The 19,627-nt window shown below is 33.1% G+C and overlaps 5 protein-coding genes across 5 annotated transcripts in view; all 5 read right to left on the bottom strand.

The window, feature by feature from the left end:
* Nucleotides 1-2,933: 2,933 nt before the first annotated feature.
* LOC110418573 (uncharacterized) lies at nt 2,934-3,667 on the bottom strand. Its single transcript, XM_021431338.1, has one exon. The coding sequence runs from the start codon at nt 3,569-3,571 to the stop codon at nt 3,197-3,199; it is 375 nt and encodes a 124-aa protein (XP_021287013.1). The 5' UTR covers nt 3,572-3,667; the 3' UTR covers nt 2,934-3,196.
* Nucleotides 3,668-8,537: 4,870 nt separating this feature from the next.
* Nucleotides 8,538-9,260, bottom strand: LOC149527745 (uncharacterized). The gene has a single exon (XM_089782622.1). The coding sequence runs from the start codon at nt 9,165-9,167 to the stop codon at nt 8,805-8,807; it is 363 nt and encodes a 120-aa protein (XP_089638748.1). The 5' UTR covers nt 9,168-9,260; the 3' UTR covers nt 8,538-8,804.
* A 1,874-nt stretch (nt 9,261-11,134) lies between these two features.
* LOC149527744 (uncharacterized) lies at nt 11,135-11,824 on the bottom strand. The gene has a single exon (XM_089782623.1). The coding sequence runs from the start codon at nt 11,757-11,759 to the stop codon at nt 11,403-11,405; it is 357 nt and encodes a 118-aa protein (XP_089638749.1). The 5' UTR covers nt 11,760-11,824; the 3' UTR covers nt 11,135-11,402.
* A 1,431-nt stretch (nt 11,825-13,255) lies between these two features.
* On the bottom strand, nt 13,256-13,981 carry LOC149527743 (uncharacterized). The gene has a single exon (XM_089782619.1). It carries the CDS (start codon nt 13,915-13,917, stop codon nt 13,543-13,545), a length of 375 nt encoding a protein of 124 aa, XP_089638745.1. The 5' UTR covers nt 13,918-13,981; the 3' UTR covers nt 13,256-13,542.
* A 2,579-nt stretch (nt 13,982-16,560) lies between these two features.
* The window catches only part of LOC149527742 (uncharacterized), a 3,572-nt gene continuing 505 nt past the window's right edge, over nt 16,561-19,627 (bottom strand). The window contains exons 2-3 of the mRNA XM_089785407.1: nt 17,356-17,453; nt 16,561-17,238 (exon numbers count right to left, since the gene is read on the bottom strand). Coding sequence (XP_089641533.1) covers nt 16,829-17,238; nt 17,356-17,453 — 508 coding nt within the window. The 3' untranslated portion in view covers nt 16,561-16,828. The remainder of the gene's footprint in view (nt 17,239-17,355; nt 17,454-19,627) is intronic.

The raw sequence follows: 19,627 nt of genomic DNA, 5'->3' as shown, positions 1-19,627 counted from the left end.
ATTGTTTGGCCAATAATGTCACTCTTTGATTGCTAAACAACAGACCTGAAAATAGTGAAATGTAGCCAAACCCCGAGGACTGGACTGGAAATTCAATGGCAGAAGCAAAGGACGGAGGTGAAAGGAATGGGTAGCCATTGACATGCGTCCGGTAAAAATGAATCTTCGCTTGTCGGTGCGGGCAAAATTTAGTGGCTTGGCAGACATGTGCGGTGTTTCTTGACCGTGGAAATTAGTGAGCGTATCAGTATTGGATAACCTTATCCCATCCTTTAACTTATTCGGCCAATTATCGACATTTGGACATATCGGCCACTGCCTACAATGTCCTACGCCTCCATTCAAATTTTAACTTCACCTCTTTAAAGTGCATAGACACAGCAATTATCCGAGTTACTCATTGTGCGGTAATGGCCGAATAATGGAAAAACATTCCATTAGCCATAATACTAATACTAACAATAATAATATAAGTTGGTTAAAAGGAAGAAAAAGTTGTACTAGTATTATGAACAGAATATTGCTTTGGTTTTTTATATGTTCTTTTTTTTTTGTTTACTTTAAAAAAGTGGAATAACAATCAATTACTCTTGCCAAGATTAACAATTCATTAACAGAAGATGTAAATAATAAAATAAACACAATATAAAAACATAAAAGCATTTGGATTCTCATTCCAATACATATGGAGCTACAAAGAGAGTAGAAACAGGGCCATGTTAATACCTTGCTAAGAGAATTAACTAGACAATACAGTAATCCTGGTCTCCTGTATTTGATCCTAGCAAACAAAAGAGCGGCCAAAGCTTCCACCAGAGATATCAGAAAAAGGAAACCAGAATTGAAGGAACCAATCCACTGAAAGGCCTGCACCTTTCAACAATTTTATTTAATTATTATAAACTAACTGCACGTATCAGTAGTTCAGTACTCAATACTACTAGTTTACCACCTGCATCAGTTGCTAATTATTCTTATATATGGATAGCGTTTTTAATTCAAGGGGTATTGTTGGGTAAAGCTGGTGGAGCAGAGAAGAATGGAAACGAGGGAAAGCCTGTGGGGACATTTCCTGGAATTAGAGGCAACCTGTACTCCGGGTAGGGTCCGTTATATGGAGGAAACTGGAAGCCACGAAAGGGAGGCAAATCAGGAAATGTTGGTGATGTTCCCTGCAAAAGTCGCCGAGCCCCTAGAGCTACGTCCATGCCTGAAAAAGACAATGCGATAAAGAAAGCTAAAACAAGGATCTGGGAATTGGCCATCACTGGACTCAAAAGAGATTCTTATCAAAGGAAAGTGACTTAGATATAAGGATATTAATCAAATGAAAGCAAGATGGCTTTGAAGTGAGTGGATAAGGACCCAGATTGGGTTTTTATAGTTGTTAGAAAATGTTAAGCGAGTTAAATGAAAGAAGTTGGCCTCTGGGTTTGGTGAGTTTGCTTCCATGAATGGCCAGTAATTCTTCGACAAAAGTTGAGTCGAACGAAGAAAGCGTAGCGGTTTCCTCATTTACTACAGTTTTTAATAGCTTGAAATATTGTTGTATTAACTTCTTTAGGTTAACGTAGCTAGTTGGTTAGATTCAGCGATGTATAACATTTTCTTTTTGGAACGTTGAGGTCAACTGCCATTTTGCTTTTGCATTAATATGTTGCAATATATGGTTGGATGTCTTTTTCGATATGTCTTAAATACCATGATCAAACAATCTAAATTAATAGAAACTAGGATCATCTACACATAACTGCCACGAATCTCACCAGCATGAACAGTTATGATGGTTATGAGGTCTCAAGACATTAATCAATGGGACAATGCTTTTATGAACAACATTGCTTGAACCGATCCAACCTTAACTGGACCAATCCGAATTTAGTTGACCTACTGGAACATTGTTTTTTTTTTTTGTGAAAAGTGATGATATTATTAAAAGTCTCATATGGGGGACAAAAGATAAACTGCAGTGGCTTACAAAACCAAAAAGAGCCCTTGGCTTAAGGGCTGGTAAAAATCAGAAGGTTTCTGATATGCCAACGATAAGGTACATCAGTTGATCATTCATCTTACAATAACACTGGATGCATCGAACTAAGAACAACATCGACTTAATAAAACAAGAGTCCATTTAAACGTTTTCCACCCCCAAATCAAATTCAAAGTAAGCATTGAAGTTTGAAGTCCAAGCTACTGGAACGTTGTTAAAGCATCTTTCAGAACATCTTGAATCAGTACGGGATTGGTGTGGCACTCCATGTCTCAACTCACCATGTACTTGACGCTGGCATCATCCTTACCTAAACATTACATTGATTCATGTTTTTACAATTAGTTTTACTCGCTTCCGGTTATCTTTTACTACTTACTAGGTTACTACAGATTAACTATCTCATAATTGAAACCTTAAACTGATCTGCAACTTTGAATTGGTAATTTTTACAAACAATGTGAAATAAAGATGCGGTGGTTTAAGGGTATAGTCTTTTTTCCCCGTCTCTGGCTCTGTTGATTCACAACTGAGAACTGAGCCAGACATATAGGTCTTCAAATGAACATTGTCAGTTCACACCTTTTTTTATGCTTGCAGTTGCAGCTGACTATTATCAAGAACGAGAAGCCATGGTATTAACTTCATATCAATATTTTGAGTTTCTAAAGAAAAAAAAAAGTCAAATCAATTTGGATCAGTTATGTTTTAAACTGGGTCTTATTGCACATAGCAGGGGAATCATTTTTCCACTGTTTCCAATGGTTTTTCTGCAGCTGGGTAGATTTTTATGTTAACCAATAAACATTTTCCCTCTCAAAATGATCTTTTCTTTACTATTCTTGGATAAAATGCAGTCCGACGTCAAAAACATGTACAATATACCATAATTATAAGGACACAAACATGTCATTCAAGAGGATTACGGAAATTAGAAGGAGCGAAAAGAACATAATCCGAACTACATTTTATTTAATACAGGAGTAACTCAAGCACTACTATTAATAGAAGAAAACCCTCACACTGACTCTACTCTCACATTAAACCACATGGAAAAAGAAGAAATCCTTAAAACTACACCTCCCAAGATACAAGAAAACAAGTATAAAACTATAAATCAGAGAGACAAGCAACTGTATATCAAATCAAACCAATCGTATATATGGGTGCAAACTTTATTCTATGCTGAATGTGAAATGAGCAAACTCATGGGCTAGAGGGTGCAGGAGGTGGGGACAAGAAAGGAATAGAGGGAATCGTAGTTGGGATTGTGGGGATTGAAGGCATGCTTGGCAGTGGAGGCAGAGTCACCTTTGGGGCAGAAGGCAAGTTTGGCAAGCTAGGAAGTGGAGGAAGTGTTCCAAGATTTGGCAAAGATGGTTGAGTAGTTGGCAAGGTTGGAAGTGTGGGCTGTGGCAGATTGGGGATAGAAGGCAACGGTCGCAGTGCTGTTCCAGGCAGAGTTGGCATTGGAGGCAAAGGTGGCAATTGCTGAAGCTTTCGAGCTGCTAGGCTAACCTCGATGCTCGAAAATGACAATGCAATGAAGAAAGCCAAAATGAAAAATTTTGAAGAGGCCATTTTGTTGCAAGCAAAGTTCAAGACCTTACAAGAATTGAAACAGGTGGGCTGTACGTGGTAAGACAATAATGCTTAGTCGAGGAGTTTAACTGAGTTTTGAATGGGGAAACTAGGGGGCTAGTCTTGAGGTATATATAGGAAGAGCTGCATGAATTGTTAATTAAGAAAATCTTGAAGTGCACTTTTTTCTATGTGTTTTTTAAACTTGTTCTCCTAGTTAGTTCACCTTCTCACCATTTTCATTGACAAATAGAACATTTGTTGGTTGACTGCTTTTTGTGGTAGGCTATAAGAGTTAAATAACTACACATTATAATAAGTCATTTAATCGAATTAGGATATCAAACTTCTACTTGATCTAATTGGTGGGTAATCTAATCTCAGTTCAAAGCCATTTCAGAAGCCACAATCTTTGCAGCATCAGGATTAATAATTTATATAAATACTAATTGGCTGCAGCTGCTTTCCAGGAGAAGCTACATTGGCACAAACGAAGGGTTGAAGAATGTTTCTTTCTTGTGATTAGGTACTTTTGATTGAAACATGCAGCAGCCATATATTCAATTCCATAGTAGTCTGTAACCATTTAATGATTGTTTTGGCCAAAGTAAAAAGATTCCATGATTTAATGTAAGCTGCATGTACATCTTTCCTCACAAATACTCCTCAATATGGTTCCGGAGTTGCTTTAAACCTCAAGCAGTGAATCAAATGCAAATCCATGGTGGACATCATATCAATTGTTAAAATATATACTCACTAGCTTTGATTCCTTTGCGATACATGGGACATCATAGATTATTAATTTTTAATATAGATAATTAATAATTCTAAAATTATAATTAAAAAAGCATTGTATTAAATATTTGTGAGGTGAAAAACAAAGAGAAATATATGGAAAAGAAATGTTTCAAGACTGCCGTTAAAGCTTGAATGTGTTATCTTTAAATGATGGTATTTGTGACATTAGGCAACATCAATTCATAAAGCCAAATCTTAAATATTTGCAAAAAAAAAAAATTAAATTTTTTTTAATGCAAAAGTTGATTTTCTTTTAATAGAGATAGAAATTTGACTTGACAATTGCTTTTATCCTTTAAAAAGAAGTAAAAAGTATTAAGTTGACGACATTAAGCTTTGATAAAGTTAACATTTCCTATTTTATTTGTTTAGGTTTTGCGTATTTCATATTTTTTCTAGGGGACATTTTGCGTATTTCATTGATACAATATATTTAAATTTCAAATATTATAAAAGAAAGATAATTTAATTTGCATTATATATATAATTTTGAATTTAAAATAATTTAAAAAGATTTGCTCTTCTATTATATTTTGATTATGGTAATTTGCATAACTTTAGACATTTTTCTACATTAAAATTTGATAGTTTTGAATTTATAGTAATCTAGGAAAATTTTGATCTTCTATTATATTTTGAATATGTTAATTTGCAAAATTTTAAGCTTTTTTTTGCATAAAATTTGGTTTTCTATTGGAAAAGTCAGTTGAGAGATGATTTTGTCTATTTTTAAATTAGGATAAAGTATACAGACGGGTTGAAATATTTTGATAAATAATTTATCTAATTTTTGAAATATTTTGATAACTGAGTAATTGATTAAATAGAGTTATTTAGTAAGATATGTTTGGTTCACATAATGGAATAAGATGGGAACAGAATAACCATTCCATGAAAATAGAATAAGAGAGAATAATTATTACATAATTTGGTTCATTAGAATAAAATAATATAAGAATTGTTATTATAATTTATTTTAATGCTTGATTGACAAGAATAGTTTTAGAATAATTAAGGAATAAGTGATGAATGATAAAAAATATTTTATTCTAATATTTAATTATTTTATTTTAAAATATTAAAAATTTATAATTAAAATTTTAAATATTATTTTATATAATTAAAATTTTAATTTAATTTTTAAAAATAAAGTATTAATTTTTAGCTTTCTTTTTTTTGTTTTTCCATTCTAGTATTTTCATTTTTTTTTGTTTTTTCTTTCTTCTCACCGACCGACCACCAAAGATGTAGCCAGCATAATGAAGTGTCAATTTGGCGCTCCTTGTGGTCGAATCTAGCAGCTAAAGTGCCAAATCGGTGTTTCCCGCGATTGGAACTAGCTAGGGAGTACTAGATCAACACTTCTTGCAATTGAATATGGTGAGAGAACACCAATTAGTGTTTCCTGCAACCAACATGGTGCCACCATCGTTCTCTATTGAAGGACTTTAGAGAAAAGGAAAGGTAAAAGATGGATAAAAAGAGAAAAAAAAAGTAAAAATTGAAGAAAATCTATATTATGATGGTAATTTTTAAATTTATTTAAAAGTAATTTTATCTAACAAAATTTTTAACCTATTCCCCATCCTTGGAATAACTATTACTAAGGTCTTCTAGTAATGGCTATTCAAGTTTCTTCAAGAATGGTCATTTCAAAGAATAGCAATTCCTGTGAAGCAAACAAGGTATTAGAGAGGTTTAGGAATAGAGGTGAATGACTATTCAAGTAGGTTTTTATCCTAGATTTCAGATAAATTATCCAAGTAGGTTTTTATGTTAGCATATTTTATTCAATAAATTTATATCTTGTAGTTTATATATATATATATAATATTCCTCTAATTAAAATGTTATGATTAACTAGTTTGTTAGAAATTTCTTCTGCATCCAAATCATGAAGTATTGCTTCCTTGTATAATCTAAGGGTGTGTTTGGTTTGCAAGAAGAAATAGAGTGGGAATAGAATAACCATTTAGTAGGAATAGAAAAGGAGATAAACAACTATTATGTAGTTTAGTTCATCAGAATGGAATATGACAAAAATTGCTATATGAATTATTTTTATGTTTGGTTGGCAAGAATAGGATAAGTGGTAAATGACAAAAATATCATTTATCATAAATTTTAATTTTTAAATTAAAATATTTATAATTAAAACATTAAATTTATTATTATATTTCTTATTTTTAAAATATTAAAATATAAAAAGTTTATAATTAAAATTTTAATTTAATTTTTAAGTTTAGAATTTTAACTTTTTATAATTTATAATTAAACTTAAACCTTTTTATTATAAATTCATTTTAACTTTTTCTTTTTAAATTTTAAATTCATTTTAATTTAGTGAGAGAAGGAAAGAGGTAATTGAGTATAGAGAGAAAGAAATTGTAAAAATGAATAAATTGTATTTTAAATAGTAGGTAATTCTTCAAATTAATGAAAGACATTTTTGTCCATCAATGTTTTTACTCTATTCTTTGTTCCTTGGAATAGCCAATGCCAGGGCCTTGTACTAGCTATTCCCTCATCTCTTTGAATGATCATTCCTTTTAATCAAATAAAATATTAAAGAAGAATTAGGAATAGAGAGGAAAGTGTATTCCATTTCCCTAACCAAACAAGTTGTAAATCTTTTAATATATTAAAATGAATAATTGAAGTGCAAATAAATGGTTATTAACAATATAAGATTCGACTTATTAAAAGCTTTTAATTTATTTTTTTCTAATGGGAAAATTTTTTTTGATTAGTTGATAAATTAACATACCCATCTATTGAGCTATTTATTCCACGTAAGTAATTGTTATAGGAAGATTTACTCTACTGTGCATAAATTTTTCTTACTGTTATTATTTTTCTTTTAAATAAAATATTCTATCACTCATAACTTTTAATCATAATTATATATAAATCTACTTATTTGCAAAATGGATACTCTATCTCAAATAGTTAAACAGCGTTAATATTTAAGTTGAAATGTCTAAAATGTCTTCTTCTTTTTTTTACCTTTTTTAGATTGTTCGACGATAATCTCTATCTTGACCAACCATCACATGGCTGGATCTGGCTCAGATCTGACTAGATTTCTTAAGAAGCACCAAACCACCAAGATCGGTGCTTCCCAGGGAGCACTAGATCTGTGTTCCCTATAGAGCACCCATCAGTGCTCCCTGGGAAGCACAAACTAACAATGCTCCGAAGGAGCACCCAAGGGGAGGGAGATTTCTTAGAGTCGAATCTTACATTCCCTAGTTGGAGCCAAATCTGATGCTCTAGATAGGGAAAGGAGATAAGTTTTTTTTTAAAGAAAAAAATAAAAAAATATTATATTTTATATAATGTAATAATTTTTAAAATTGATGATGGATAAAATTGTTTTTTCAATATTGTAATGCCATCAAACTAATGAAAATATTAATGGTAAACAAATGGTTGGATTTATGTGTCTAATAAAAAAATTCTTTTATGCCACATTGTCCATTTTAAAAACTAATAGATTCGCATGAAATTACGATTAAAAGTTAAAGAGATAAGAGTATTTTAACATTTTCTTTTTGTTTGTTTAAGTTGTTAGAATTAGGGGTGAGCAAATAATCGATTCCGTCTGTCATAGATCGAAAAGCGAATGGATTGAAATTTTTTGAAAAATCTAATCGAATTTAACAATAGGACCGAACCAACTATAGACCAAAATTGTTTGGACGCCACTTTGGTTATGGACCAAAAGAACCAAAATTTTGTCACTTTTGTCTTTTGTAAATTACAATATTAAAATTTATAAATCTCATCTATAATTATAAAATATACAAATAATCTAAACATAAATAAATTAATACAAATCAACATAAAGAAAAAAAAATTAAACCTACATAAATTATAACATTCAACATTAGCAAATATATATTTTTTATCTTTTAAAAAATACATACATATATATATAATATTAAGTTCAGATTTCTGTTGAGTTCAGTTTGAAAATTTTTTTACCTAAGAATTGACCAAATAAATCGATAAAACTAAAATTTTGAACCGAAAAAATCAAATATACCAAATTGTTTTACTCAAATTTCATTTAATCTGTCAAGTCATTCAATCCTGTACATATTTGCTCACCCTTAGATAGAACTCTTGGAAGGTAAAAAAAACACAATAAAAAATGAAATAGGATAAGAAAGAAACTCCACGTGTTACTATAAATGAATATACATGAAAAAAAGAGCAAACACTACAATCAAATTGTCCTTAATAAGGTTTTCTTTATTTTTTGAAATAACTTAAAAGAAACACCCTCTGCCAACAAGAAAGCCTAAAGTAGAGAATGTGAGGACAGTCCTTTCTTATGAGCAAAACATGAAACGTAATATGGTAGGAATCAAACTGCGCGCATAGTAGCACAAACTTCTTCAAACTACAGAACATGAAATGATCGAACTCAAGGGCTATAAGGGGTGGGAGGTGGAGACAGGAAAGGAAAAGAGGGAATTGTAGTCGGGCCTGTGGGGATGAAAGGCAGGCTTGGTAATGGAGGCAGAGTTACCTTTGGGGCATTAGGCAAGTTGGGTACGCTAGGGAGTGGAGGAAGCGTGGCAGGGTTAGGCAAAGATGGTTGAGTAGTCGGCCAGGTTGGAAGGCCGGGCTGTGGTAGATTTGGGATCCAAGGCTGTGGTGGCAAAGTTGGCATAGGAGGCACGGGTGGCAATTGCTGAAGACGCCGAGCTGCTAGGCTAACATCGATGCTTGAAAATGAGAATATTGCAATGAAGAAAGCTAAAATGAAAAAGTTGGGAGAGGCCATTTTGCAGTAAGCGAAGGCTGAGGTAAGATTAATGGAATACTAATCAGAATGACGAATTGAGTTGTGGTTTTGCATGGGGAAAACCAAGGTTAGTCTTGGGTATTTATAGCCATTCGAAAACCTTGAAGGACCCTTGTTTTTCTATTCTCGTGGTTAGCTTACCTTTTCATCCATCTTTCATTGACAAAAACTACATTTGTTGGTTGACTGCTTGTTGGTTCTGTGCTAAATAAGTTTAATATACGTGAATTACAAGTAGTGATTCAATGGAATTAGGATATCGAACACCTAGTTGAGCTAATTGGTCCGTTATCTAATTTTAGTCTAAAAGCCACCTCAGTGAGATCACAAGCTTTCTTACTCATTAATTATGTCCAACCATCTCGAACCATAAATTAACTATTGCTTTTTGCTAATCCTAGAGTGGTGAATTAATGCACCCAACGAGCCTTAGTTTTGCCTTAAATTAGGTGATGCTTTAAGCAAACCCCACCTACTAATTATTGTACAATATATAAATTAACTGTACATATGTTTGAAGAATAGAAATCCCCTACCCTTATTGTGCCCCCATTGACACCACGTCTGTTTTTATGCCAAGTCTTTTGTCTCTTTTATTGGATAATAAAGCATTAATAAAATCCCTTGGAAGATTTTCTTTACTGTTGGCTGCCCTACTTCTTTGGTATTCATGGATTCACTCATGATTACTATATAACCAATAGAATCCCCTTTCTCACCTATGTGCACACACCAAACAAGGGATTTTTTTTCTTTAGAAGTTGTGTTAACAGCTGCGTAATGATATGCAAAAATAGAACAGCCTTAGTTTTAACTTATTTCACCATTTATTAATGTTTTAATAACTAATAAAAGAAATAGAACACTTGGCATAAAAATAAGCATGGGGCACAATAAGGGTAGGGGATTTCTATTCATGAATTAGGAGTTCCAATAAATTGCGTCTCATTATTGCTCTTATTGCTCTAATCACCTCATTTCTTCTCTAGTAATGTATTACTCATGAACTCAAGACAAGTGGATTTTTTTTTCTTGTTATATACAATCTTACATTACATAGTGAGAAGTAATCATTTCTTATCTCACGTTTTCAGTCCTAAGACTCAAATTTAAAGTTCTAAATTTTAATTACTATTTGAATAGGAAGATGAAAAAAAAACAAAGATAATTATTCCAAAGTTGCACATAGGTGTGATCATTTTGAGGCACCAACTTCTTTATCATGATGTGTCGATTAGATTAAGATTGGATTGTAATTCAATCTCCTCTATAATGAGGTAAAGATCAATGGTTTATTAGGACTTTATAATAGGTTTATAGCCCTTATCATGTCATTGTACATCTTAATTATTCTTTTAAAGGTCCTTGCCCTGCATTTTTTTTTTGTTTGTCAATATTGCGCAGGGTAGGTTGTTGCTGGCCAATTTTTTGTAAGCCAGCCTTAGGTAGGATCCTGGGCTGATTTTATTGCCAGGTCCCCTCCTCTTCTGTGTAAATGGGACCTTCCCTTTTGATATGAAATTATTCATATTTATCTTTAAAAAAATATTCTTTTAAAGGTCAATGGTTTATTTTTACTTTTATTTTTTACTTTTGCTTTATATTAATTTTGTAAACAAAAAAAAAAAGAACCTAAACCAAATAGAGCTTAACTTCTTGTGAATTTAGAGGTTTAAAAATAAAAACCCAATGGAAATTCAATGCTAATGGACCTTATTGTGATCGAAGTTGGGCATACATTACCACCAATTTGTAAATATTACCCAATAACGGAAATAGTTGTGGGATTGTATGGGCCATATAGGTTGGGCTTGCCTTAGGTGCTCGTCAATTATTCCATTTCGTATGCCATGCAATGCAATGCAATGGTGCACATTCTAGCAGCTGCAAACTTGCAGCCCCATATCTTGGTCATACTTTGAAGGATTGCCAGAAGAAACTGTTATAATAAGGACACACAAAATCATAATTCATAGAGTGATTTCTGATTGTACAGTACACCAATACAGCAAACTCCGAATGTTTGTAAAGACAAGTATTGTGGAAAAGGCCAAACAATAAAAAGAAAAAGGAAGAAGCATCATCAAAGGGCTAAAATTAAAGCCACTATGTTTCGCTGGTAATACAAGAACAATGTTCAAAAAGGCCTAGACCGCACCAGAGCAGACGCACATAGTCCAAATCGTGGTTTCAAGGAGCACGAACTGGACAACTTCAAGGGCTAGTTTTTGCAGGTGGTGGGGAGAAGAATGGGAGGGATGGAATGGTAGTTGGCATTGTGGGGACTGAAGGCAAGCTAGGTAGAGGTGGCAGGGTGACTTTTGGGGCTGTGGGGATGGTAGGCAGTGGAGGTAGAGTGCCAGGCTTGGGTAGAGATGGTAGAGTAGTAGGCAATGTGGGGATTGTCGGCTGTGGGAGATTTGGAATTGAAGGAAACGGTGGCAATGTTGCACCAGGCGAAGTCGGCATTGGTGGCAGCTGGAGAAGATGGCGAGCAGCTTGGCCAACATTGATGCTTGAAAATGACAAAGCCATGAAGAAAGCTAAAATAAAGCAATCGCACGGGGCCATTTCGAGCGATTTGAAAATAAGCAGCTTGCTTTTCTATTTTAATAAAAACAGAGGAAAGGAGTATTCTGTTAGTAGTTTGAGTGAGGAAAACAAGGCCTGGTGTAGGGTTTATATAGCCTGGCAGCAGGGAGCATCGATTCTCAGGTTGGTGATATTTGACCATAAATAAATTGGAAAAGAAAAACGCTAGTAATTTTAAATGTTTGGTTAGTTCATCTTCTCATTGACATTGGATGTAAAATTGGTCAAATGGAGTTGTCGTTGTTGGCAGATAAGCTATATATGAAGTGTTGATGTCAGCCCACTTATATCAAGTATGTCAAATATTATGAACTCGGCCGAACAGTACAGGTTATCAAAGTTTCCCTTAATTGGTGGGTTATCTAACAGGATCTCAGGTTGTTGGGCCTTTGAATCTGCCATCGGCATTGGGCTGCAAACAGTCAAACAAAAGTTGGAACTACAATGCTAGTTCTCATTTTTCTTTTCTTTCCTTTGGGATGGGATTTATTGGAGAACATAGAGGTAGGTCATTAACCATGGAACTCTCGTCCTGATTTCGAATATATCTTTATTTAATACGCATCATATCATTCATGTAAAGCTGAAGAAATCTTTTATAAGAGCATAAAAATGGCTGTGGTTTTCTGATTGTTCCTGCATCAATCTGCAATGTTTTTGGATATACTCAAAATCATTTCCTAGAGCAAGACTTTCTCGTTTTAGCGTGTAAGAGTAAACATCGAAATAGATTTTACAGAAACCCAAGAGTATTTGTTGAGGATCAAGAATTAAACAAGGAGCATTTTCTTCCGATTAATTTTCTACAAACTTTTGTCTAGATTAGATTAAGACCTCCTGACAATAATGTGCTAAAGTATTTCCTAGACCCTGATGTATTACGATTCTTTGAGGAATGGCACCTGATTTTGGCGCCTTGTTTGTCTTACTTCTGTTTGATGCTTTATGGGTTTTATATGCTCGTGATGATCCTGCTCTGATGAGGGTAATAGTTTGATTAGGAGAGAGATTCTTGGTATAATTGATGTATGGGGTTTTTACTTGAATTAATTTTCTGGTTCACACAGCATGACTTGTAGACTCTAGTCTGCTTTGTGTATCGTTTTTGCTGCATTAATAAAGAGTTGGCTGTGTATATAAACATGTAGATCATAGAATTCATCAAAAGCTAATGCTCTTTACTATAGTTTCCAAGATAATGCAAATTCCTTCCGCCCTCCGTTCATATAATCTAATGTACAATTCTGTATTATATTTTAAGCTCAGGCATCAGCTCTATATAGATCCCGTCTCTGATCTCTCCATTATCTTGCCTATATTTATCTTATCCCGGCTAAACTTGTCAACTGACACCTGTTAATAATGGTTAATTACTTTTCAACCTTCCTCATTTTTAAGAAAAAGGATATCAAATGGGGAGTAACAAAAAGGAGTCATACTGTCAAAGGAAGGCGTGGCAAGAGAAAAGAAGAAACTGGAACACAACATAAATAAATAATCCCATAATAAGTAATCACGTATCAAAGTACACCAAATAATGGGAAATAAACTCCCATTTTGTACAAATAAATAAGTGGTGAAGAAAAGAACAAACACTTCTCCAAATGAAAATCAACAGACACAAACGACCGAAAGCCTCTACGATCACCGCATATAGAGAAACCAAACATATAACTAGCTATATGCTACGACCATAACGCATGAAAGCCAATCCAGTACCCTGAGTCCAGACCTTTTCTGTGAAGAGACAGAAAAAGAATTCTCATGGACTGGAAGGAGCAGGTGGTGGGGAGAGGAATGGAAGAGAGGGAATTGTAGTTGGGATTGTGGGGATTGAGGGCATGCTTGGTAGCGGAGGCAGAGTGGCCCTTGGTACGGTAGGCAAAGTGGGCGAGGTCGGCATGCTGGGAAGCGGAGGTAGCGCGCCAGGCCTTGGCAGAGATGGTTGAGTAGTTGGCAATGTTGGTATTGTTGGCAGTGGCAGATTTGAAATTGATGGCAATGGTGGCAGTACAGTTCTTGGCAAAGTTGGTATTGAAGGCAATTGCAGAAGATGACGAGCTGCTAGGCCAACATCCACGCTTGCAAATGACAAAGCCAGGAAAAAGGTCAGGAAGAAGTAATTGAAAGAAGCCATTTCTGATGTTCCTTTTGAGAATTGAAACAATAGAATTTCTTTTGGTCGGGGGTGAGGAAAACCATCCCTGATTGGGGGCTTATATAACTGCATTGCATAAGGCTCTGGCCTGTCAAGTTGGTGAGTTTGGGTTAAGGATGTCATATATGGTTGGGAAAAAGCGGAAACCTATTTTCTTTATCTTGTTAGCTTAACTCCTAGTCCATCTTCTACCGAGATATTGTCAAACGTAGTAGGTGTATGCAGATACTACAGTCACCAAAGTGATCACACACGTATATCAAATATTGACTGAGTCCAATGTTCCTCTTGAGTTAGATTTTAGTATGGGATTTAATTGGTAGGTTGGTTGTCTGATATCGAGTACTTTGGGAAGTCGTTAAAGTTACACCACAACACCAAATTTAAAGTCGGAACTGCAATACAATGCATGCACGTTTGGTTGATAAGATGAACTAGCACCTTCAGGTTCCTCTTTGTTTAACAAAGAACAAACTGGTTCTAAGGGACTTTTGGTTGATTGAAGTGGTGGAGAAGCTATGTTTTATTTCGTAATTACTTACATGAACTTTCCTTAAATTGGGATGGGCATCAATATCACTTCTAATTTGTGCAATATAAACCAAATCACTAAAATGACTATTTCTTTTTCTTGGATAAACAAATTAAGTTCATCATTATCATTAATCATTAACTATATATAAAACCGAATTGCAAAAGTGAAAATAGTAAATGATATAATACATATTTAACAATTTATTAAATAACTAGTTTATTTTTAAATAATGATATTTTTATTAAATTAAAATGCAATTGATTTTGTATTTATTTTTAATTAAATTAATTATTGACTAATTTTAATTTTATCTATTTCCTTATTAATCTTGAAATCTTTCTCATGTAACTATTCTTAATAAAATTTAAATTTAGTATATAAACTATTATTGACAGAGGCACCATTCTTTGTTCTTTAATCAGAATACTAGTGAGAGGAAAGAAAACGAACTTTGTATCCACAAACCCAATCTACACTAAGCAGAAGAAACCCAAAAAAAGCCAGCCCACATAATCAAGTGTTCAAGTCCACAAAATGCACTTAGGCTTGCTTCCTGAATCCTCTGATGACATTGATGAGAACATTCTCAGTGCCCATTGAAACGTACGTATTATATTATATCCCATTGAAATCATTTTGTGTGCCTTAAAAAATTACAATAATGATAATATATTCATTCTCGAGATTTTCTACATGCATAGCTAGAGTCTTAATGGTTTATTAATTATGATGTCCAACATCTTAAAGAATATGTTTTATATGTCAACTTGTAAGAAGACAGATGGTCTACACGTTTCATTTCAATGTAAGGAGGCCATTTAACCTGTTAAATCTTACACACATAGTGTAATTTTGGTGATCAATTGCATTTGCAATAAAATGCTAGCCGCTGGAGTACTACTAGATTTGGATTTTTCCATTCGGGATTTTGATGAAGACATGCTTACCAAATCAAATAATTAAGATTAAATGCTCAAATTTGGAGTAAATGTTTAACTATTTTTTCATTTAAGGGTCAAACGTTTCAGTTGTAATAATTAAAGGATAAATATTTACGATTCTTTACAATTAAAGATTAAATTGATAGATGGATAGAATGAGTATCACACGTGACAATAAATTACGTTGAAAATATAATTGTTACACATCATATTGAAAATTTAGTTTGTTACGTGATATGTTAAAAAATGTAATTGTTATATGTTATGTTGAAAATTTAATTTGTTGCGTGATATGTTAAAAAATGTAATTGTTATATGTTATGTTGAAAATTTAATTGTTGTATGTTATGTTGAAAAATATAATTATTACACACTATGTTGAAAATTTAATTGTTATACATCATGTTTAAAATTTAATTATTATACACCATGTTGAAAAATATAGTTATTAAAACTTTCGTTACTACATGACATGTTGAAAAATATAGTTGTTCTATGTTATGTTGAAGATTTAATTATTACATGTCATGATGAGAATTTAATTATTACACGTCATGTTAAAAATTTTGTTGTTCAATGTCATGTTAAAAAATTTAGTTGTTATACAGTATAATAAAAAAATTGTTACACGTCACACTATAATTTGAATCATTTTAACTTGACAAAAAAGACTTTCTGGCAAAATAACTCTCCCGTATCTTGCGCGTGTCCTACTCACATCAAACACCTCTCACCTAACCTTTAATTATAAAGAATAAAAAAACGTTTGACTTTTAATAATTATAATTGAAACATTTAACCATGAATTGACAAAAATCTAAAAATTTCAATCTCAAATTGAACATTTAGTCAATAATTAAAGACACGGGGCATAGGCCTAATCAATCTCGTTAATTTATCTTACAGCTCCTGCGAAGTGTGGTTTTCTTAAATCCCTGTTTATTATCATGGGTCCATATTTCCAGTGTTATGCAAATTTGGTCCTAACTAGTTCTGTGCTATGTATTTTTCATTTCTCTTCTACTTGGCACCGTTAAAGCCCAAATTTTTCGTGATTTTTATCTTGAGAAATCGAAGGGAGTATCAATATAGAAAGATGGAAGCAAAATTTGGGGCAAAAGAAAGAGGGGTAAAATTGAAGTTATATATTTATCCTATCATTGATCAATTAAGCTGAAACAGCATCATCTAGAGGACACCCATCATGCGTACATTGGCGCATAACACTCCTGGCAGTTCTAGGCATTACATATATAGAAACTGATAATATTACATGTCTCATCCACTCACACAAATTCACAAAACCATCATCTACAACAACATTCCATGTTACATCATACTCTATCGAACACCAAACACCATGAGAGGTTTATTGCTATGAAGTACACTGTTGCATAAAAGAGCGTATCAAAGCTCAAGGGCTACTGGTGGAGTGAGGTGGAGAAAAGAAGGGGATGGGAAGGTCCTTGGGCAGGCTCGGGATGGTAGGCAATGTGGGCTGAGGCAGGTCAGGGATATGTGGCAGGGGAGGCAGTTCAGGCATTTTAGGGACTTCTGGTTCTGGCATAGTTGGCAAGCCAGGTTTTGGCAAGGTTGGGATCTCGGGTAACGGTGGCAGCTCGGGCTTGGGCAACGTAGGCAATTCAGGCTTCGGAATCTCGGGATTGGATAATGTTGTTTCTTGCAGATTCCGTGCCTCTGCTGAGAACGTACGGCCACTCAATGATAACAAAGCATTAACCAACAACGTTAGTAGAAGAAAGGATGGGAACTGGTTATAAGCCATGATTTGAGTTTGGGACTTGGTATCGGGAGGAGCTTGGACTGCGTACTTGGATGCAAGAAGAAGCTATGTTTGTGGGTATTTATATGCAAGGGACGTGGTGAATTGGCAGATGATGCAAGGTCGATTGGTGGAAGGCGTCTCATTGTTAGCTCAACCATGTTTGTGGGTATTTATATACAAGCGACGTGGTGAATTGGCAGATGATGCAAGGTCGATTGGTGGAAAGCGTCTCATTGTCAGTTCAACTTCCCATCTGCATCGTGGTTTAGATAAGTTAAATAACAAAAGAATTGTATACTGGTTTATTAACGTCTGAGTTCATTTTTTTTTAAATACTGGTTTAGTTTTATACCGCATGACTTAATGATGGAGTTGACTCCTTTTCTGGTTTTTGTCCTTGGCCGTCACTGGATGGCAACTCGGCATGCCCAAGGCATGGAAGCTCAGTTTCAGTTGATATTATACACATGTTAAAAAATTCTACCACAGTAGAATTTTAATTTTTAAATTTCTAAATTTAACAGCGAGAAAATGGGGAAAATTAACAGCCATTCAAAATTTTCAAATAGTTTTTTCTCCAATCAACAATTATATGCTAATTTGCAATTTGGACCATAAACCCAAGACTTTATTAGCCCATTAAGTCCATAATCAACACAATTAAGATCCAAATTGATAAGTCCAAAAAGCTTTGAACTGAAAACTAGAGTAACCAATAATGACTTAATCTAAATTATTTTTAAAATTTTACATAAATTACTCCAGACAAAATAGAGGGTCTACAATTTTTCTTTTTTACACATTTGTAATAAGCAACTTTGAACTTATTGTCTCCCTCTCAAATTCTCTCCTACTTAGCATGCTATCCTCTTATTCTTCACCTTGTTTCATCCTGTTTCTATTCTCCATATTTTGGTAGCGTTTGATGCTTTACAATACAATGTGATTACATATAATGTGATTGCAGATATTGTGATTGCAACCAATGTTATTACAGGAAAAATAACATTACAGTATTTGGTATATAAACAAAATAATAATTAAAATGTAGAGAAGATAACATTGCAACATTTGATTTACAAGTACTTTGCTGGGAATATAATATTAATTTTTAAAATTACCCATAATTATTAAAATATAAATTTAATATATTTATATTTTTTATTATTAATTTTTATATAACATCATCTTTTAAATATATTTTGAATGTCATATATTTTATTTTCATGTATTATTATAATCTAATATATTTTATTTTTATTTTTTTAATATAATTTTTTATATTATATATTTTATTTTATTTTACTTATATTATATAAATTTTAATTTTTATATTTATTTTATTTTAATTTTTGATTCTTATATTATATATTTTATTTTAATATTTTTATTTTAATTATAATATTATAAAATATTTTTAATAAAGTAATAAAGTTGAAGGGTAAAAATATTTTTAAAAACATCACCAATGTAATATAATTGCATTGGTTTTGGACTGCAATCACATTACATCAATGTGATTGTATTGCAATCTTACATTGTAATGGTCTATTGCAAAATAAATATTACAATGTAATTTAATTAGACACATTACAAAAAATGTACTCTCACTTTCTTAATATCAAACACTATCTTTATTCTATCAACGCCAGCCACAATAATCAATGCTTCAGCATACTACAATCTGCTTCGTCTCCTTATATGTACATTCTTGTTATTTGGTTGCAAAACTACCTCTCTTCCTATCACAAAAGAACCGCTCTACATAACCCAACCACGAATTCGCTTCATCAACTTCAAAATGCCATCAAGTAAGTCTCATCGTCGTTGTCCTTCGCTTTATGGAGTGGCAGATCCTCCTCTTCAAGGTCGGTGACGAGGTGGACGGCTCTGGCTCCACCTCCACCTCCACCATGGTCCGTCTGGACTGCTGAGAATAATGCTTTTGGTTCTAGGTTCTCTTCTTGTTGGTAAGACGAAGAGCAAGAGTGCGAAAGAATTGGTGCTGGATTTTTTTTTTTTGCCAGACATGAATTTATTTAATCACTTTTAGTTTATTTTTTAAAATATAAATTTTCTTTTTCTTTTTGTCTTCTATTTTTAATGCAAATTACTTTTGGCAATTGCTATGTAAGACAAAAATAACCATGTGGCATGCAATGCTTCTGACACATATGTATTGTTATTTTTATGTTAATTTTTCATTATCGAATCCATCTGTGCATTGACTTTAAGATTAACAATGTAACAAATTTTAAATGTTTAAGACTGAAAATTAAAAACACAGGATCATTTAAGATTAAAAGTATAATTATGTTGTTATACAAATAAACCGAAACAAATGATAATTCCCAACAATACAAATTAGAAAATGAAGAAATAAAATAGTACTAAATAAATGGCTTCCACTATGGAATGTGGGTATTG

The sequence above is a fragment of the Theobroma umbraticum genome, unplaced genomic scaffold (assembly GCF_002168275.2).
Source record: "Theobroma umbraticum cultivar Fairchild unplaced genomic scaffold, ASM216827v3 scaffold_30.0, whole genome shotgun sequence".
Taxonomy (NCBI): Eukaryota; Viridiplantae; Streptophyta; class Magnoliopsida; order Malvales; family Malvaceae; genus Theobroma; species Theobroma umbraticum.
The sequence above is the reverse complement of the archived record's forward strand: the minus strand, read 5'-3'. Positions and strand labels throughout refer to the sequence as shown.